A 22,015-nucleotide genomic window follows, 5' to 3' on the forward strand; every position below is an offset into this window, starting at 1 on the left:
ATACAAATACCCAATGGCAACTAAATACATAAATACTTAACTACATACTTAAATAACAAATAATTAACTAACTATCAACTAACCGCGTGCCCAACCATCACCCTCCATCAAACAGTATAAATAACCGCAGATAACCATAACCCGAAAAGAAAAAAAAAGAACCAAAAAACCCCCCCAAGCACCCAAAGAAAAAGGGTAAGAGGGGTAAATAACTAAGGGAAATTGGAAACGGGAAAAAACACCCCATAAGAAGCCAACGACCCACAATAGAGATTTCAACAGTACAAATATACAGAAACACCCAACAACTCGAAACCTTCAAAATATTCAGAAAAGTCAACCGTTCGAGAAAAAACACCCCAAACACTCCACGAAACTGTTACCCAGTTCCGACCTGGCCTGAAAAAGAAAAGGGCCACTTGCACAATCAAGAGTCCCCCGGCGGCTACGACCGCCGGTGCTCCCAGGTTTTAGTTCGTGTCCAACTTTTCCTCTTGTACAAAGGTCCAGGCCTCCTCTGGGGACTCGAAATAATGATGTTGGTCCTTATAGGTGACCCACAAGCGCGCCGGTTGCAACATTCCAAATTTGATCTTTTTCGCGTGTAGCACCGCCTTTGTCCGGTTGTACCGGGCCCGCCGCTTTGCCACCTCCGCACTCCAGTCCTGGTACACCCTTACCGTCGAGTTCTGCCACTTGCTGCTTTTCTCCCTTTTAGCCCACCTCAGGACTTTCTCTCGATCACTTAGCCGCTGGAACCGCACCAGCACCGCCCTCGGGGGCTCGTTTGCCCTAGGCCTCCTGGCCATGACCCGGTATGCCTCTTCCAATTCCAGGGGCGCCGGACCGGCCCCTTCCCCCATCAGGGAGCTCAACATCTCCGCCACATATCCCGGGAGATCCGACCCCTCCAGGCCTTCTTCCAGGCCCAGGATCCTCAAATTTTTCCTCCTCATCCGAGTGTCCAGCTCCTCGAAGCGGCTCTGCCACTTCGTGTGGAGTGCCTCGTGCACCTCCACCTTTGCCCCGATGACTGTGGCCTCCTCCTCCCTCGCGGCCATCTCCTGCTGCAGATCTTTAATCGACGCCTCTTGGATCGCCTGGGCTCCCACCAACCTGGTGGCCGTCGCGTTCATGGACTCTAAGAGTTCCACTTTCATCTCCGTGAAAAAACGGAGGAGAGCGGCCTGCTGCTCCTCCGCCCATTTCTTCCACTCCTCCGGTGCACCGCCGGCCGCCATTTTGATTTTCTTCCCCCGCTTTTTTTTGGGGAGCTGCTGCCGTTTTTCTTGCCGCTCCACTCCGGGTACCGACCATAAAATCGGTCTAGTTCTCCTCAGGGGACCTTCCCCCACCGGGATTCGTTTTTTCAGCGCCGTTGGGGCCCTCCAATTGGCCCAAAAACACCTTTGTTGCAGGAGCTTCCAAATGTGCGGCTTAGCTAGTCATAGCCGCAACCGGAAGTCCACTGTTCGCTTCTAACCATGTGTCGCGTAAATTGATGGTCTCATCAGTGAGAGGGACAGTGGCTTCTTGGAGTCTAGGATTAACTCTAAAAATAGCTGCTGAGTATCTGAGTAAGCAGCTATGTCACAGTGATATCATTCACAGACTTAGAGAGTAGCTCCAGCTACGACTTGGTCTTGTTTAACCTTCGCAAATAATATGTAAATAAATGTGTTTCCACTTACAAACCATTGCCTCCAACAAGGTCTCTCCAAGAGCTAGAAGCTAACAAATCCTGAAATAACACCACAATACTTACGGTCCTGGAAGCACAAACGCCTCTCAGGATGATAGCTTTTGTCCTTCCACAACTGCCGGTCAACCAGGGTCTCTGCTGCGGTTTGTCCGCCAACCCTGACTGCCGCCTTCCATGCTGAGCTGGTGCAGTCCAACACCAGGCCTTCTAGGCCATGAGCTGTGAGAGGTTCTCCTGGAAGGACTGCAGTGAAAGTCACCAGTGTTTCACCAGCAATACAGCAGCCATTGGAGTAGCACTGTGTAGGAGTCTTCCGACAGACAAAGGACACATGTGGGAGATGCAGCAGGAAAATGATGGGGTGACGTTTGTATGCATCAGTGGATGGTTTGGTTGATGAAGTTAATTCAGAATATTTTCTTTGAGAAGGTGTGGGACAGTTGCTGAATGGGAAACTGGAACTGCATTCGCCAGTATTAAAATTGGATTAGCCATTCACACAAAGCTCAGACAGAAAGGGGATGTGTTGGATGTCTTGTGCTTTCCTCCTCCTCATCGTATAGTTAATAATGAGCTTGAGTAGATTGCTGCAGACCACAACAAATCGTAACATTCACTCAGCCGATCACTGCAGAGTTCCTCTCCAGAGCAGGCTAGGCAGCGGAAATAGTGCTCAACACCCCGGTCATCTGTTCGATGACGGTTCGCGTAGTACCAAGATTTGTGTCATACACATGCTCTGCACCGGAGTCACGGGTCAGCTTGGTGACCCTTGTTAGCCAGTAGTCACACTGTGGTTTCTCGGGGTGACTCAAGTGCTGATGGTTCAGCATACTGGCTTAGAATAAAGGCATCAAGACTACTGCCAGGATACCAGGCATTGAGCTGCATCAATCACCGAGTACAGTCACACACCAGCTGGACATTGAGGGAATGGAACTTTTTGCGGCTGCAGTACATCTCTGAATTTACATGTGGCACGTGTAGAGTGACAGCTGTACAGTTAATGACACCCTGAACATTGGGCACTCCGCAATCTGGCTAAGCGACATGCTCATTCTGTCTTTCTCATTCAGGATAAAGAGAACTCTATGTAGTCCCTTTCTTTGCATACACAATGTCAGACAACAATGGACAGCGAACAACAAGATGCTGGATATGTCAACTACAACAAAAACTGTATTTATATAGCACATTTAATGTAATAATATTAATAATAACGTGATTCACCGGGGCATGTGAAAACAAAATATAGCACCAAACCACTTAAGAATATATTAAGGCAGATGACTAAAGGCTTGGTTATGGAAGTAGATTTTAAAAACGTCATAAAGGAGGGGACGGAGGACCAAGGTAGTGAAGCACTCAAATCACATCTGGGTCAAAATCTGCCTGACGTCACAGCCTTCTTATTTAGCACGTTCTGGCATCCGCACTAACAATTTATTCAAAATAACATCCAGTGTCAATCACACCAGGAGAGTGAGTGTGCAGTGAGGACCCAAAATGACACCTATAGTGCCAAAGACACAACCAACCTTTATGGCAAATGTAAGAAAGTGTCTTGTCATGCAGTGGGTAGCCTCCCTGCCTCTGAGCCAGAAGCTCTGGGTTTGAGTGCCATCCCGGGACTTGGTGGCCAAGGAAGGGGCATTCATAACAAAGCCAAACAGACCGAGCATCGCCCTGCAAAATCTTCCAACATGTCAATGGCTGGTGGTGAGAACGGAAAAGACTCATGGTCAGCCATGCTTGATGCACCTCAAGCTACCAGCCTCAGCTGTTACAGGTAAAAACTCATGATGGGAACCCATGCAAATCTGCTTTGAGAACCTCCCGGTGCAGGAAGAGAGACAACAATAAGAAAGAGGAAATTATAAAACTTAACCTTATACAAGACAAGTTTTAAAACTTTACGTAATTCAATCCTAAATTAACCCACAAAATCTACCAGTTTTAGCATTCCAAAGTTCCAAACTTCGGAATGAATCATACTCAAGCATCAATCACAAGTATTTAAATGGCCATCAATGATAAAATCAGAAGATTACAAATTGATCTGTAATTAAGATCCATATAAAAAATAACAGGAAGCACCAAACATGCAGAGCCCACCTGTTCATTGACGCGTGAATGGGATGGCCCATGGTGGATTAGAATCTTCACAATATCCATGTCTCCCTTCCAAGCAGCCAAATGGAGCGGAAAGCAACCCTTGTTATCTGCCACATTGGTGGAGGCCTCGTACTGAAGGAGCTTCAGAACAACATCCCTAAAAGATAAAGGTCAATAAGTAAACAAGAGAAATCACCTGGAATGTAATTCAGAGCACGAGAGTCAAAGCTACACTAAAATCTTAACTGAAATAATGTAATCGACACTGAAAAGTTGATGGTGTTTCTCGTTCAATAGATGCTTCCTGATTTGTTCAATATTTCAAGCATTTTCTGTGTCTACATCTACAAGACGATTGCAGCAGCATGTTCAATGCAGCACAATGCAAGCAGTGTGTGCTCTGCAGTAGTGACAGCGGTAGGTAAGTACAATTCATGACAGTGAAAGACATGCCATATAACACAATGTCAGTGCTATGTTATTCTAGACCAGGCTTGTCCAACCTTTTCACATGGCGGGGGGCACATTTCAAACTTTCACACTCCAGGGACCAATGGGCTAATTTTGGAAATATAAAGTTTGGCACAACATGAATTTCAATTAAAAAACCTGAAATATGAAAGGAAATAACTTGAACAGAAAAACAATGAGTAATAAAGATGAGTATTAATGCATAATACTCATAAATCGCAAGTTGTTCCTCTCCCACGTTTGCTGCAGATAGGCTCAAAAGCAAATTAGCTTCAAATTTGGGAAAGAAGCTGCCTGTGATTGGCGGAGCAAATTCATCCATTCAAACGTTGCCTATTTGACTGGCATTTTGGAAACTGGCTCTGGGCGCCCTTGCATGTTGGACAAGCCTATTTTAGACGTGTACAATGTCAGTGGCATGTTCTGGACATCACAACGGTATAGAGAACATGTGATCCAAGAGTGGCTGTGGTTTTTACTACAGGACTTAATGGCAGACCAGAGACTTGGCCCGTGGAATTAAAAATAAATTCTTGTTAGATCAGATAACCCAAAAAAGCATTCACTTCACTGATACTGCCAAGACCAACAACAAATCCTTGGTTTGTTTTAAACCTACAGTAATTAAAAGCATGCAAAGCAGGACACTGAACAAATCCAACCACTTAAATGTTAAGTGGGAATGATTAAGAAAACCTTTTCCTGAAGGACCGGAATGACAATATAGCTTTGATTACTGGTGTAAAAACACGCTTCTCCTTCCACCCAAGGCAATTTGTTCCTCTCGAAAAAAAAATTGCTGCTCCACTGAAAGCAATAAGCAGTCTGAAGAAACGTTGAGAGCTGTTCCACTGCCAAAATTGTGTAAGTTCTGCATGGACAATAATCCCAAGTCACAAGTTTGAAAGAACTGCTTAGAGTCTTTTCTCTTCAAATGAGAAATGTTTTTCATTCAAGGACTTTGTAGCCTTCCCTAAAATTTGCATCCATCATGATAATTTAAATAAAGAGTGCAATTCTATGGAGGGCGAAGGAGCAGAGGGTCCTCCATGTATATGTGTGTGATTCACTGAAGGAGCATAGGGTGCTCCGTGTATATGTGTGTGAATCACTGAAGGAGCAGCGGGTCCTCCGTGTATATGTGTGTGTGAATCACTGAAGGAGCAGAGGGCCCTCCGTGTATATGTGTGTGTGAATCACTGAAGGAGCAGAGGGTGCTCCGTGTATACGTGTGTGATTCACTGAAGGAGCAGAGGGTGCTCCGTGTATATGTGTGTGAATCACTGAAGGAGCAGCGGGTTCTCTGTGTATATGTGTGTGAATCACTGAAGGAGCATAGGGTGCTCCGTGTATATGTGTGTGAATCACTGAAGGAGCAGAGGGTCCTCTGTGTATATGTGTGTGTGAATCACTGAAGGAGCAGCGGGTGCTCCGTGTATATGTGTGTGAATCACTGAAGGAGCAGAGGGTGCTCCGTGTATATGTGTGTGAATCACTGAAGGAGCAGCGGGTCCTCCGTGTATATGTGTGTGTGATTCACTGAAGGAGCATAGGGTGCTCCGTGTATGTGTGTGAATCACTGAAGGAGCAGAGGGTGCTCCGTGTATATGTGTGTGAATCACTGAAGGAGCAGCGGGTCCTCTGTGTATATGTGTGTGAATCACTGAAGGAGCAGAGGGTGCTCCGTGTATATGTGTGTGAATCACTGAAGGAGCAGCGGGTCCTCCGTGTATATGTGTGTGAATCACTGAAGGAGCAGCGGGTCCTCCGTGTATATGTGTGTGATTCATTGAAGGAGCAGCGGGTCCTCTGTGTATATGTGTGTGAATCACTGAAGGAGCAGAGGGTCCTCCGTGTATATGTGTGAATCACTGAAGGAGCAGCGGGTCCTCTGTGTATATGTGTGTGAATCACTGAAGGAGCAGTGGGTCCTCCGTGTATGTGTGTGTGAATCATTGAAGGTGGCAGGTCAGCTCTGTTAACGAAGCATTCAGCATCCAGCGCACTGCCTGAAAGTGTGCTGCAAGCAGGTTCAATCAAGGCATTCAAGAGGGAATTGGATTGTTTACAAAAAAGGAAAAATGGGCAGGGCTACAGGAAAGAAGACAGGTGGTGGCACTAGAAGAACCTGGCCTTCAGAGGGCCAGCACAGACACAATGTGCTGAATAGCCTCCTTCTTTGCTGCAACCATTCTGTGAAAAGGTGCCGAGGACAGGCTTGAAGTCTCCATCAATATACTGGCAACTCATTTTGCACAGATAGGGACTAAAATTGGAACTTACTGAACTCTCTGTGATTCAGTGCCCCAGCAGATGGTGAAGTTCCGCACCATATACTAATGAAATGAAATGAAGTGAAAATCGCTTATTGTCACGAGTAGGTTTCAATGAAGTTACTGTGAAAAGCCCCTAGTCACCACATTCCGGCACCTGTTCGGGAGGCTGGTACGGGAATTGAACCGTGCTGCTGGCCTGCCTTGGTCTGCTTTAAAAGCCAGCGATTTAGTGTACTAAACCAGCCCCTTTACTACTAATCCAGGTTTGGGGGGGGGGGGGGGGGGGGGGGGAGAGAGATTTTCCTGCATTCTCCCCTTATCACCTGATGATTTATTATGCCCTATTATGTATTTTATTTTTATCTTATTTTCTTTTCATGTGCTTAATGATCTGTTTGAGCTGCTCGCAGAAAAATACTTTTCAATGTACCTCGGTACATGTGACGATAAACAAATCAAATCCAATGTGGAAATCTAATCGATCTTAGTCTTGAACATACTCAATGATGGAGCCTCCACATGTCTCACGGGCTGAGAATTCCAAAGATTCACCACCCTCTGAGTGAAGGAATTCCTCTTCATCTCAATCTGCCCCTTATTCTGAGACCGCGGCCTCTGGTTCTAGACACCCCAAGCCAGGGGAAACATCAGGCTGGATTCTCCGATCCTGCGGCTACATCCGCAGGATTCGTCTGGTCTTACAACCAGAAAGTCGGCGCCGCCCTAGCAATGACCCTCTGTCCTGTGGGGGTTGGGGGTGGTGGCTAGCAGCCATGCAGCATAAAGCCCCCGCCTTTACCTTTGGATACTTCCGGAGAATGGCTGGGTCCGTGGCCGCACATACGCACGATGTCGGCCTGCGGCAGCTGGGCCGTGCAACGTGGCGGCAGCCACACGCAGACGCAGCCTGCCAAAACTGCCCCCCTGTAACCAGCCTCGCCACTCCCCACCAGTGCCCCAGCCCCCGCTGAAGCCCCCACTGCCAGCGGAACAGCTCTCCCCCCCCCCCCCCCCCCCCCCCCCCCCCGACCGTGGCAGTGCTGGACACAGTCCACAGCAACCTCACGTGGTCCCCGAACAGTGTGAGCACATGTGTCCCACACCGTCGGTTGTCCACATGGCATGCGTATGCCATTTTTGAGGGGGCGGAGCATGGCAAAAACGGTGCCACCCCCGATTCCGGCGTAAACGGGGATTCTCCAGCCGATCGGCAAATACGATTTTGCCGTCGGTGATAGGAGAATCTAGCCCATCGTCCCTGTTTCTAACCCCACCAAGCTCACTAAAATGCTGCATGTTTTAATGAGATCACCTCTCATTCTTCTAAACTCCAGAGAATATAGGCCCAGTCTACTCAATCTGTATTTTAAGTCACATAGAATATAGAACATACAGTGCAGAAGGAAGCCATTCAGCCCATTGAGTCTGCACTGACCCATTTAAGCCCTCACTTCCACCCTATCCCCGTATGATCCCTGGAATGGCGGGTCTAACATACGATGAACGGCTGAGGATCCTGGGATTGTATTCATTGGAGTTTAGAAGGTTAAGGGGAGATCTAATAGAAACTTACAAGATAATACATGGCTTAGAAAGGGTGGACGCAAGAAACTGTTTCCGTTAGGCGAGGAGACGAGGACCCGTGGGCACAGCCTTAGAATTAGAGGGGGTAAATTCAGAACAGAAATGCGGAGACATTTCTTCAGCCAGAGAGTGGTGGGCCTGTGGAATTCATTGCCGCGGAGTGCAGTGGAGGCCGGGACGCTAAATGGCTTCAAGGCAGAGATAGATAAATTCTTGATGTCGCGAGTAATTAAGGGCTACGGGGAGAATGCTGGTAGGTGGAGTTGAAATGCCCATCAGCCATGATTGAATGGCGGAGTGGACTCGATGGGCCGAATGGCCTTACTTCCACTCCTATGTCTTATGGTCTTATGGTATCCCAATAACCCCTCCTATCCCCGTAACCCAATAACCCCTCCTAACCTTTTTTGGTCACTAAGGGCAATTTAGCATGGCCAATCCACCTAACCTGCATGTCTGTGGACTGTGGGAGGAAACCGGAGCACCCGGAGGAAATCCACTCAGACATGGGGAGAACATGCAGACTCCGCATACCGGATAAATACATTTCCTGACACAACACATAAGATCATGTGAACCTCGATGGTCAACATACTGAAATAAGCATCTGAAACAAAATTTAAAGGAAGATACACTTCAGAATAAAAGTCACTAATCTCCAGTGACCTCGACTGGGAAGTGAGTTTATTTGGGCAAAAGATAAAGACAGATCTGGTCTTATTTGCAACATCTTGATTGTGACATGGACAAGGAGCACTCACTTTCTGTACTCATCTAAAGAATAGTTTAATGGTTTGGGATTTTTTTTGACCATTTAAATAGATAATTGGGTTTTAAAAAGCAGTGCGACCTCTGAAGTTTTTAAAAAACTGACAAGGCAGTGAGTGGCTGCAATGTTGATAAGCTAACCTTTGGAATTGGTTCCCTAATTGTTAGCCAGACCCAATTAAGAGACACCTCAGGACTATTGTGTTGGGAAGTCTTCTGGTCCTGGGTCATCTGCCGGGTTTTCCCTTCTACCTGTGGGCACAGGAGATAAAAATAGAGACACAGGTGTTCAACCACAAAGACCCTTCTGCAAGGTTTCCAAGGCAGAGGCGGATTTACAATGCAACACACCATGCCTAGGCACAGGGCCCAACCAATGGTCAGGATCGGCAGTTAGCAGGGCATCCTAATTACTCTGCATTTTCTACTGATTGACTAAAGCAAATGAGCTTATTAGCGGTCAAAGCAGAGCCAAATCAGACTCTGATTGGACGAACGATTGTTGGCAGCGGGCATACATGCATGACAGCATGAGGTGAGGGAGAGGCATGGTGAGCTAGATGCTGAGGTTTGCGCTGGCAGAGCAGACACCCCTCCCCAAGACCCCAGGCGAGCAAACAAGTGTGCAACACCCCGAATCCACAAGAGGAAATGCCGAGCAGAGGTGGGTCGGAAGGGGGGGGATCTGGGTGAGGGCACGGTTTGGTCTGGTCGGGTCAGGGTGTAGGAGGAGCGGTCATGTCTAGGGGAATTCCAGGTACGTGGGGGAATATCATGGGGCTGGGGTGCTCTGTTGGGGCTGTCTCGTGCGGGACTCGGTCTGGTTTTTTTAAATAGCTGCAGTGGGGTTAGAAGTGCTTTTTTACCATCTGACTCTTTGAGAATTACTATGAGGGCAAAACTGCCAGAACCAGTTAGCGATTTAATTCGTTTTGTTGGCTGGAGCCCAGGTCAGAGCAACTGCCCTGTTGAAGTTAGCTCTTCTGGACAGTTGCCAGCTAGACCGTTACCTTGGAACTTCCAAGAGTTGGGGTACCCTCCAAAACCTGTGCTGGGTAGCCAGGAAGTTATGGCCCAATAACTCAGATTTATATAATACATTTGATGTAATGAAACATCCCAAGGCCTTTCACAGCAGCTTTATAAAACAAAATTTGGCATTGAGCCACATGAGATGTTAGGGCAGATGATCAAAAGATGGTTATAGAGTCAGGTTTTGAAGAGTGTCTTGAAGGAGGAAAACAAGGGAGAGAGGCGTAAGGAGGGAATTCCAGAACTTGGGGTGACGTCCGCTAATAGCAGAGTGATTAAAATCAGGGATACTAAAGATACCAGAATTAGATGAGGGAGAGAGGGCAGGGGTGAAGCCATGGAGATACTCGAAAACAGGATGAGAATTTTAAATTCAAGGCGCTACATGACTGGGTGTAACTGGTAAATCTGACTGGTAAGTCTGCACACACAGGGGCATTAGGTGACCGGGGCTTGGTGCGAATTAAGACACGGGCAGCAGAGTTTTGGATCACTCCACGTTAACAGAGGGTGAAGTGTGGGAGATCAACCAGGAATGCATTCGAATAGTCAAGGCTACAGGTGAGGACAAGCTGAGGCAGGAGTGAAGATGTACAATATTCTGGAGTTGGAAATAAGCGATGTTAGTTCTGGTATGACGATGTGGCTGGAAGCTCATTGCGTGGTCAAATAAGACACCAAGGTGAAAAACGGAGTGGTGTTGCCTCAGACAATTTTCAGGGAGAGGGATGGAGTTGATAACTAGGAGCAAAGTTTGGGCACTGTAAATAATAACTCCAGTCTTATCAAAAATTAATTGGAGAAAAGTTTTGTCAGATAAGCAGTCTGATAGTTTGCTATATAAATAAACCAAATACCTTTAACTGTTCCAAGAATGTCTGGGAATGTACATTAATCAAATTGACTACTCCAACTAAATCTACTTGCCATTTTGTTCCTTCTTGAGATTGGAACAAAAAGTATGATTCATTATGAAATCTGTACACTTCCATTTTTAACTGTTGAAATTATGATTTCAGTCAGATTGCTCTTTAAAAAACACAATCCAGTCAATTCAACCTCTTGAATAATGGGACTTAGAGAGCGGGACCGGAGTCCCAGTGACTTTAGATCATGTTGTTTTTTTGGTGACTTTAAAAATAAATTAAAACTTCCAGTTAATAGCTTAACAAATGACATGACAAGATTCCAGGTTTTAAGACATTGGGCACCATTCTCCCAAAACATTTCGAAGTTCATTTGTGGCGGTTTTTTCAGGGAGTTTTTCCTGCCGGTTCTGCCGCTATTCAATGACACTTAGTCATTCTTTACGGCCCTGGGCAGTTTCTCACTGGTTTAACCCACACCTCGAATTTATTTTAACACTGGGGAGCTGAACTCAGAGATCGGGCGCCATTTTGAAAGCGTGCCCCAATCTTTCAGTGAGCTTTTGGGTCCCTCACATTCCCCACCCATGGGAATTGTCACCCCTCACACACATGAGCACTACCCCCCCCCCCCCCCCCCCCCCAATGGGAGTGCACCCCGCTATGGAGTCCCTGGGGCCCCCCTCTTCAGGTCCCCCCCCAAACCCCTGACAGCTCACACCCACTTCCAGGACCCCCACCTGTCACCACCCCCGCCCCTCCAACTTCCCCGAGGCCCCTAATAATAGATATGTAGAAGATAGGAGCAGGAGGAGGTCTTTTGACCCTTCGAGTCTGCTTTGCCATTCATCACGATCATGGCTGATCATCCAACTCAATAGCCTAATCCTGCTTTCTCCCCATAGCCTTTGATCCCATTCTCCCCAAATGCTTAATCCAGCCGCCTCTTGAATATATTCAATTTTTTAGCATCAACTACTTCTTGTGGTAATGAATTCCACAGGCTCACCACTCTTTGTGTGAAGAAATGTCTTCTTATCTCTGTCCGAAATGGTTTACCCTGAATCCTCAGACTGTGACCCCCTGGTTCTGGGCACACCCATCATTGGTAACATCTTCCTTGCATCTACCCTGTCTAGTCTTGTTAGAATTTTATAAGTCTCTGTGAGATTCTCCCCTCATTCTTCTGAACTCCAGTGAGAACAATCCCAACCTAGTCAATCACTCCTCATATGACAGTCCCGCCATCCTTGGAATCAGTCTGGTGAACCTTCGCTGCACTCCCTTGAGAGCAAGAACATCCTTCCTCTGAGAAGGAGACCAAAACTGCACACAATACTCCAGGTGTGGCTACACCAAGGCACGAGACAATTGCAGCAACACATCCCTGCTTCTATACTCGAAACATCTTGCAATGAAGGCCAACATACCATTAGCCTTCTTTACCGCCTGCTGCACCTGCATGCTTACCTTCAGCAAATGGTGCACAAGGACACCCAGGTCCCTCTGCACACGTGCCTCTCCCAATTTACAACCATTCAGGTAGTATAATCTTTATTGTCACAAATAGGCTTACATTAACACTGCAATTAAGTAACTTGTGAAAAGCCCCTAGTCGCCAGATTCCGGCGCCTGTTCGGGTACACAGAGGGTGAATTCAGAATGTCCAAATTACCTAGCAGCACGTCTTTCGAGACTTGTGGGAGGAAATCGGAGCACCCGGAGGAAACCACACAGACACGGGGAGAAAGTGCAGACTCCGCACAGACAGTGACCCAAGCCGGGAATCGTACCTGAGACCCTGGCGCTGTGAAACCATAGTGCTAACCACTATGTTTCCGTGATGCCCTAAAGATAACTAGCAGAGAATGGTTTCGATCCGTTGACCTCTGGGTTACGGGCCCAGCACGCTTCCGCTGTGCCACTCTGCTCCCTGTTACCTGTCCTGCACACCCCCGCCCTGCACACCCGTACCCTTCAAACTCCCCTCTGCCCTCTTTTCATGGACATGGCCCCCCCTCAGCCTCTGACCCTTGGCAGTGCCACCCTGACACTTTGGCACCCTTGCACTGGCATGCTGGTACCCAGGCAGTGCTCCTGCCAGGGTGGGAATGCCAAGGTGCCAGGCTGGCAGTGCCAAGGTGCGGGACTTGGGTAGAACCCGCGGAGTGTGAAGACTGTCGCGAAGCCTCTCCCGACATTCACAGTCTCACCGCGTTCGAGAGAGAATGCAACATGGCTGATGTATTGTGTCCATTAACGGTTTTTTTAAAAACAGATTAAAAGCACTATTGACTAAACACGATTGTTGTTGGGAACTTTTGTCTTAAATTACAGTACATAGCTAACAAAACTGAAAAAAACACTATTACATATATATTACATCGTCTTTAAGGAAATGTTCAATTCTCCCAGTATCAGTCCAAAATAATTGTTTGTCTCCAGGGTTTTACTGCTGTTCTTTTCTTTTCTCGGCTTGGTAACTTCTAACCTCAGAACTGCCCTGCATGGCGGGAGTTTCACTGAAGGTCCTCCCTCTAGTGGAAGCTAGGCGTAACTTCCAAGTTGATTTTAATTCCTCCCAAATTTGATCTTTTCAATGCAAGCATGAGCTCCCGCCTGCATTTCCGGTGAAACTCAAAAACATTCAACTTCTAGCTACTGCCTCTTTCGCAGGCCCCACCAGACTAACCTACCAGTCTGCACAGTCAGTGATATTTTAGGAAAACCTCTAACCTGATCTGCACAATGGCTTCCTCTACACCATTCCCCATGAGAAGGTAAATCATATGGGCCTTCTATCCAGTTTGAGTTGCTGATTAGCTATTCTTTGAACCCCAATTCTATCCTATCATGGAATCAAATGAACAGGTCAAAGTATACCCTGTTACAAGTTGACATTCTTAGCACTCCCCTGGGATTTGGGAGACTCACAGTCTGCCCACTGGAATTACAGCTGCCTTCGCCATTGTCTGCAAGTGTGAATACCTTTTTGAAGTAAAACAATATAGCCTTGCTTTAATCTCCAACAATCAAACCACCCAGGCTTATTGTCAAGCAGACTTCAGAACAGGAACATGATCCCTCTCCGCCCCCCTCCCCCAACTCCCTTATTTTACCTTAAATTAAATACACTGTCCCAGAACATAACAATCTTATAAACGTCATAATTGAAGCAATGTCTAAGGGACTAATTAGACTTCTGTTCAAGAAAAGCATTTAACTATTACTCCGCATCTTCAAATCAATTGAATGATTAGCTTGATATTTATAACTTTTCTCTTGAGTATTTGGTTAGCACATTTTTTTTGTGAAAGCAACACATAGACCCAGTCATTTTTGGCTGCGCTCTTAAATCTTATGCTGTGCTCTTAGAATGCCCACTGAAGCACAAGAGGGAATCAAACATTTCACTTATCTGTGCAGATTGAATCCCACCTGGTTTTCAATAGGATAAATCGGTATTCACAACCCTCAGGCAAAGTGCTTCCATTTCTCCTCATCGAGGATTCTAACTTACTCTCAGCTCCAATACCTCTGTCATCCACAGCAGTCATACCACTAATGTATGGATGAATTGCAGTTATGCTTGCTCATCAAATCTCATACAAATCTAGAAAAGCCATAGTTCTCATCATGGTCAAGTTCTGCTGGTGACAGTGGAATCATGTCTAAAACTGTTCAAAAGGACACAGAGAAGTTTCACAATAAAGCATTTACTACCTTTGACTATACCTGAAGTTGCCGTAGCATTGGACTTAATTAGCCGTGAGTGTAAATGGCCTTGCAATGTTTTTTTTTAATTTAGAGTATCCAATTCATTTTCTCCAATCAAGGGGCAATTTAGCATGGCCAATCCACCTAGCTTGCACATTTTTGAGTTGTGGGGGCGAAACCCATGCAAACACGGAGAGAATGTGCAAGCTCCACACGGACAGTGACCCAGAGCCAGGATCTAACCTGGGACCTCGGCGCCGTGACGCCGCAGTGCTAACCCACTGCCTTGCACTGTTTTGACAGCAAACTATGGACCAATGAGATTATCATGCAATCTAAAATCAACATGGTTTTGGCCAGAACTAAGGCTAGAAGCAAAAGATGTGCTTTTAAACAGGGATAAGACACTGCATTCTTCAAAAAAAAATCCTTGCATTTATATAGTGCATTCCATGACCATATAGGGTTGCTAACCCTCCAGGATTGGGCTGGAGACTCCAAGAATTGAAAATCAATCTCCAGGACGTTGTTATTTGCCAGCCTGGAGAAAAATCATCCATTCGTTATAAAAAAGATTGTTTTAATTCCTCATTTTCTTTGAACATTTCTCTTTACAAGAAATAGAAATATTGAAGATGAGGGGGGGGGAGGGGGAGTGGCTGTTTGGCTGTCAGTCAAGCATCAACCACTTGGATAATGAGTCTTTTTGCTTTCCATTTTGTTTAGGAAGGCAGGACATCACAAGGTTGGATATGCTGGCCGACTATTGCCTGGAGCGTAGGGTCAAGTCACGTGATGAAACCTCCAAGAATACATCTAATCACAGTTGGCAACACCATATCCACAAGGAGGCCCAAAGCATTTCACAGTCAATTAAGTACTTTTGAAGTGTGGTCACTGATAATACTCAGTCAAATAATTGTGACTAAAAATTGCTCAGACTTTGGCTGTACTTAACTTGGAGCAGTTTAAAGGAAATAGATTTAATGGCACATCAATATGGGCGACATGGTAGCACAGTGGTTAGCATTGTTGCTTCATAGCATCAGGGTCCCACGGTTCGATTTCCGACTTGGGTCATGTGGTCACATCAGGGCACTGTGTGTGTGGAGTCTGCACGTTCTCCCCGTGTCTGCGTAGGTTTCCTCCGGGTGCTCCGGTTTCCTCCCACAAGTCCAAAAGATGTGCTGTTAGCTAATTTGGACGTTCTGATTTCTCCCTCTGTGTAAGCGAACAGGTGCCGGAATTTGGCGACTAGGGGCTTTTCACAGTTACTTCATTGCAGTGTTAATGTAAGCCTACTTGTTCGCGCGAGCGATTGAGCCCCTGGCCATGGCGCTGAGGGACTCGAAGAGTTGGAGGGGGATTGTGCGGGGGGGGGGGGGGGGAGGAGCACCGGTTGTCGTGGTATGCAGATGATCTGCTGTGGTATGTCGCGGATCCGGCTGAGGGGATGCCAGAGGTGCTGAAGATACTTGAGGAGTTTGGGGACTTTTCGGGCTATAAGCTCAATGTGGGGGAAAGTGAGCTGTTTGTCCTGCACCCGGGGGATCAGGAGAGGGAGATAGGTGAACTCCCGTTGAAGAGGGCTGAGAGGAGCTTTAGGTATCTTGGGGTCCAGGTGGCTAGGACCTGGGGGGCCATGCATAGGCTTAACTTTTCGAGGCTGGTGGGGCAGATGAAGGAGGAGTTTAGGAGGTGGGACGCGCTACCGCTTTCGTTGGCGGGCAGGGTCCAGTCGATTAAGATGACGGTGCTCCCGAGGTTTTTGTTTCTTTTCCAGTGCCTCCCCATATTGATCCCAAAGGCTTTTTTCAGAAGGGTGAATAAGTCGATTCTGGGGTTCATGTGGGCGCGGAAGGCCCCGAGAGTAAGGAGGGTATTTTTGGAGCGAAGAAGGGAGGTAGGGGGCCTGCCGTTGCCCAACCTGCGTGGATATTATTGGGCGGCGAACGTGGCGATGATTCGCAGGTGGGTGGCGGAAGGGGAGGGTAACGCATGGAAGAGATTGGAGGATGCGTCCTGTGTGGGTACGAGTCTGGAGGCTTTGATGACGGTCTTACTTTCACTCCCCCCGGCAAAGTACTCCACGAGTCCGGTGGTGGTTGCATCCCTTAAAATATGAGGACAGTGGAGGCGACATAGGGGGGAAGTGAAGGCCTCAGTTTGGGCCCCGATACGGGGTAATCACCGTTTTGCGCCGGGGAGAACGGGCGGGAGATTTGGGAGTTGGCACAGGGCAGGCATCAGACAGTTTGGGGACCTCTTCCTGGATGGGAAGTTTGCACCTCTGGAGGAGCTGGTGGGGAAGTGGAACCTCCCCCCTGGGAACGCTTTTAGGTATATGCCGGTCAGGGCATTTGTTAAGAGGCAGGTGGCAGAGTTTCCGCGGCTGCCGCCAAGGGGGGTGCAAGATAGGGTGCTTTCGGGGATGTGGGTTGGTGAAGGAAAGATCTCGGCTATTTACCAGCTGATGTAGGAGGAGGAAGAGGCCTCAATAGAAGAGCTCAAAGCGAAGTGGGAGGAAGGGCTAGGCGAAGAGATTGAAGATGGAACGTGGTCGGACGCCCTGGAGAGGGTGAATTCCTCCTCCTCTTGCGCACGGCTCAGCCTAATTCAGCTGAAGGTGCTACAAAGGGCTCACATGACAGGGGCAAGGATGAGCCGGTTCTTCGGAGGGGAAGACAGGTGCGAGAGGTGTTCGGGTGGCCCGGCGAACCACACCCATATGTCCTGGGCTTGTCCGGTCTTGGAGAGGTTTTGGAAGTGGGTGGCGGGGACTTTGTCGGAAGTGGTCGGGTCTAGGGTCAAGCCGGGCTGGGGGCTTGCGATCTTTGGGGTAGCTTCGGAGCCGGGAGTGCAGGAGGCGAGAGAGGCCGGCATTCTGGCCTTTGCGTCTCTAGTAGCCCGGCGCAAGATTCTGTTACAAGTGGAGGGATACGTGGCCCCCGAGTTCAGAGGCCTGGATCAACAGCATGGCTGGGTTCATCAAGTTGGAGAGGATGAAGTTTGCCCTGAAGGGGTCGGTACAGGGGTTCTTTCGGCAGTGGCCGCCCTTTCTTGACTTCCTGGCGAAGGGGTAGAGAGTGGTCGGTCTCAGCAGCAACTTGGGGGGGGAGGGGGGGGGTGGGTTTGGGGATGGTTGGGGGTTTGTTTTTGCGGCGGTGGGTTTGCTATGTTGTTATTTTCTTCCTTCTTGTATTGCTGTTGGTTTTTGATATTATTTATTTTGGGGGGTGAGTTCTTTTCTTGTTTTGGTATGGAAACACGCCTTGTTTATTTTAAATTGTGGGGAGAAAATTTATTATTGAAAAACTTGAATAAAAATTATTTTTTTTTAAATAGAACATAGAACATAGAACAGTACAGCACAGAACAGGCCCTTCGGCCCTCGATGTTGTGCCGAGCCATGATCACCCTACTCAAACCCACGTATCCACTCTATACCCGTAACCCAACAACCCCCCCTTAACCTTAAGCCTACTTGTGACAATACTTGTGGGCAGCTCGGTGGCATAGTGGTTAGCACTGTGGCTTCACAGCGGCAGGCTCCCAGGTTCGATTCTCTGCTGGATCACTGTCTGTGCGGAGTCTGCACATTCTCCCAGTATCTGCGTGTGTTTCCTCCGGGTGCTCCGGTTTCCTCCCACGGTGAAAGACCTGCAGGTTAGGTGGATTGGCCGCGCTAAATTGCCCTTAGTGTCCAAAAAGATTAGGAGGGGTTATTGGGTTAGGGGGATAGGGTGGAAGTCAGGGCTTCAGTGGGTCGGTGCAGACTCGATGGACCGAATGGCCTCCTTCTGCAATGTATGTTCTATGTCTATGTCTAATAAAGATTGTCGGGGAAAAAAAATGAAATAATGACATTGAGAAGTGTCTAACCAACAACAGAGTGGAACCATGTTTCAGTACAACACCAGAGGTAAATAAATCATTCCAAACAGGTAAAGCACTAACAATTTCAGCACCTTCAAAACATACTGAAGTGATTTTTTTCATTCTGTAGTTGAATGCAGTTTGTTCTCTTATTTTCCCCCTTCACGTAACCCACCCCATCCTGAAGGCATTTGGTGTCACTTCAAACGTTATTGTGGAAAATAAAAGCTCTTGTTGTAGAGGCTAACATATTGGCTTGGATCGAAGATTGGGGCAGCACGGTAGCATAGTGGTTAGTACAATTGCTTCACAGCTCCAGGATCCCAGGTTCAATTCCCGGCTTGGGTCACTGTATGTGCGGAGTCTGCACGTTCTCCCAGCGTGCGTGTGTGTGTGGCTTTCCTCCGGGTGCTCCGGTTTCCTCCCACAGTCCAAAGATGTGCAGGTTAGGTGGATTGGCCAGGCTAAATTGCCCTTAGTGCCCAAAATTGCCATTAGTGTTGGGTGGGGTTAGGGTTAGGGTTATCAGATGAGTCAAGGTGAAATGCACACCAGAGGACAGCACCAATACACAAACACCTCACCTCCTCAAACGTTAGATGTTGATGAGACAGAGAATATAGTTTTTGTCAGCAAGCAGACAAATCTCTGCAGGTCTATGAGAAGCTTGAAGCCTTCAGTGCCTTTTCTTTTCACATTTCTCATGCCAGAATGTCTCTGAGAAATATGAGGAGGGAAGGAGCAGGAGGAGCTGTGCCCAGCTTTAGAGACCAGGACCCCCACATGCTGGTGGAGGAAGTTCAGAGCCCACGCACAATACCATAGCTAAGTGGCCACCAGAATTCGGTGACAACCAAGAGGGCAAAGAGATGATGGTTGAAGGCAATGGCAGGTATCGGAACGTGCTCTCACAATGTGAAGGGCCACATTACCTCGCTTGTTTCTCACATTAGGTCCCAATGCCATCTGCTTACCACCCTCATCCCATCCCCCAACCAACTCATCTCTCCAGTATCAGGAAGAGGAAGAGGAGTCCAAGGGGGCAGTCTCTCATCCGACTAGCCCCACTCTCAACCAACGCCGATACTGGCACATCAGAGGAGTGTGACACGGGTATAGAGTTGATGGCACCGGGTGAGGGGCACCTCACCAGAGTGCAAGAGGTGGTGTCCGAGTCAGAGACACCTATGCACACTGCAGGTCAGGTGGATTGACATGCTAAATTGTCCAAAGGCTGGGTGGGGTTACAGGGATAGGATGGGGTGGGTGGGGGAGTGGATATGGCTAGGGTGCTCTTTCGAAGGGTCAGTGCAGACTCAATGGGCTGAATGGTCTCCTTCTACACTGTTGGGATTCTATAATTCTATTTACTCTGTAGCAATGTTCCTCCTCCTCAGTGTCAGATCTCTAAGTCTGGACAGATGCCACCTCCTCCTCATCTTCCACCTCCTTAGGTGTAACTTTTGATGTGGCTTCTGGTCCCTCTAGTTGTGGGCTCCTCTGCTACACCATAGTGTGTAGCAAACTGCACACCACTATTATTTGGGAGTGCAGGGGAATGCATGTAGAGCCCTTCTGGGATGATCAAGGCACCTGAAGAATATTTTCATGATGCCAAAAGCCTTGCCTATTGTACTGGGTCAGTCCACAGCTGTTGTTAGAATTCTGACGGCGCTTGTGGCCGTCTAAAGGGGGTCATCATCAGCCATCTTGTCCCCACAGAAACCAACCTCGGGATAAATGAGTCATCACAGCTACCAGGATACCATGCGGAAAAGGGGCAGGAAAGCCTTGGTGTGATCACACATCAGGGAGTGAAACAATTTCACAAAAGGTGTCAGGTTGATTCGTTGGAGACTTTATGGTAATCAATAGCGCCCAGCACTGGAGGGAGGCCTACTAATTCTGAAAACTCCCTGGTTATCTAGCTTTGTGATGCCAAACCCATCAGGACGTTCGTGTGCATTTCAACCCAAGCAGAGAGGACATCAGTAACCACATTGAAGCAGCTGTGTGCAGCTGACAGATTCTGCAAGGATCTCCTGCTGAGCCTGGGTAAGAGCCGCCTACTTCAAAATTCCAAACAGCTGTGAGACTGAGGTCCACTGGCAGGGTATGAGGATCAGCAGGATGGGATTCGAGATCCTGTTGGACCACAGCACATTTCTCAGTGATCAACCACCAAGTTTAACCTGAGTTGCCTTCAACATTGGTTCTCGCTCATATCAAGATGTGTCCTCTGCAGTTGCTAGGTCCTTACGTCAGGGTAAAGCCTGGGTTTCGCCTTTTCCTCCTCCTGCTATCTCACGCTGCTTCCAAATCTGGGCCTTGCCCCCTCCTCCTGGTCCAGCTCACATGCCCCATTGATGCAAATGTGCGAAGGTGTCACCCCAATTTGCTGTTTCTTTGCTATGATGTGAACTCTCCCGTTCTCTGGCACATTCTCATTCCTGCCACCAGGGAGCCTGACTCAAGAGAGGCAACGGTTCAAACCCTTCCAAGGCCAGAGGCCCCACCTTCCAATTCCAGTGGATGTCAGCCACACAGCTTTGTTTGAATTTGTGTAAGTTCTGTGGCACTTGGTGGAACTGTTTAAAGCTAAAGAGTTTCTGGCCTCTCCAAAGAACTCTGATAGGTTTAAACCTGCTCCTCAAATATCTAAAGCTCACAAGCAGGGGCTAGTTTAGCTCACTGGGCTAAATCGCTGGATTTTAAAGCAGACCAAGGCAGGCCAGAAGCACGGTTCAATTCCCGTACCAGCCTCCCCAAACAGGCGCCGGTATGTGGCGACTAGGGGCTTTTCACAGTAACTTCATTGAAGCCTACTCGTGACAATAAGCGATTTTCACGCCTCAGAAACCTGAGTGACGCAAACCTCTTCTAACTGAAGGCAGCACTTATAAGATGCTGTTGTCTCCGTAAACCATGGCCGGGATTCTCCGACACTGCGCCGTGTCGGAGAATGCCCAGGGGGAAGCGTGAATTCCGTCTCTTCCCCCTCCCCCCCCGAAAGCCAGCTTCCCTATTCTCCGGAACCATTTTCAGGGGGGGTCCAACCCCTGGCCCGCGATCGGGGCCTGCCGATTGGCAGGCGGGCTGGTTCCGTGGGGGCCTTCTTTCCTCTGCGCCGGGCCCCTGTCAGGCTCCGCCACATTGCCCGGGGGGGCGGTGCGGAAACGGGAACCCCCCGTGCATGCACGGGAAAAGGCCGGCTGTTCTGCGCATGCACAAACTCCCACCGGCCCTTCGCCGCCGGCTGGAGCTGCGGGAACCACGCCCTCGTTAACCTAGCCCCCAGGAAAGTGGAGAATTCCTCACATTTGGGTGCTGTTGACGCCGCAGTGGTTGATCCAGTTTTCACGCCAGCGTGGGGACATCGCCCCATTATTGGAGAATCCTGCCCCATGTTTGTGCAAAGAGCACCCCCGTCCTGTTCCCAACCTCCCCCAAACAAAAGTGCTGGCTGCCGGGTTCAAAGGATGCCGGGATTTCCAGATTCCAGGCTCTTTGGCTAAGGAGTGGAGCCCATCTTTCCTGGCGAGAATTTAAGCCTCAAGTCATGCTTTAGCCACTGATCGAAATCTTGGAGATTGAACAGGACCGTGGGT

At 48.2% G+C, this 22,015-nt stretch overlaps 1 protein-coding gene across 13 annotated transcripts in view; it reads right to left on the bottom strand.

The window, feature by feature from the left end:
* The window catches only part of anks1b (ankyrin repeat and sterile alpha motif domain containing 1B), a 1,080,298-nt gene that overhangs the window by 731,960 nt on the left and 326,323 nt on the right, over positions 1-22,015 (bottom strand). For all 13 annotated transcript variants that reach the window (XR_005462295.1, XM_038811308.1, XM_038811309.1 and 10 more), the window contains one exon: positions 3,818-3,974. Coding sequence is in view for 12 of the 13 variants with exons in the window: in XM_038811308.1 (XP_038667236.1) it covers positions 3,818-3,974 (157 nt within the window). In the remaining variant the exon portion in view is untranslated. The remainder of the gene's footprint in view (positions 1-3,817; positions 3,975-22,015) is intronic.

This window comes from Scyliorhinus canicula, chromosome 11 (assembly GCF_902713615.1).
Source record: "Scyliorhinus canicula chromosome 11, sScyCan1.1, whole genome shotgun sequence".
In the NCBI taxonomy this organism is placed as follows: domain Eukaryota; kingdom Metazoa; phylum Chordata; class Chondrichthyes; order Carcharhiniformes; family Scyliorhinidae; genus Scyliorhinus; species Scyliorhinus canicula.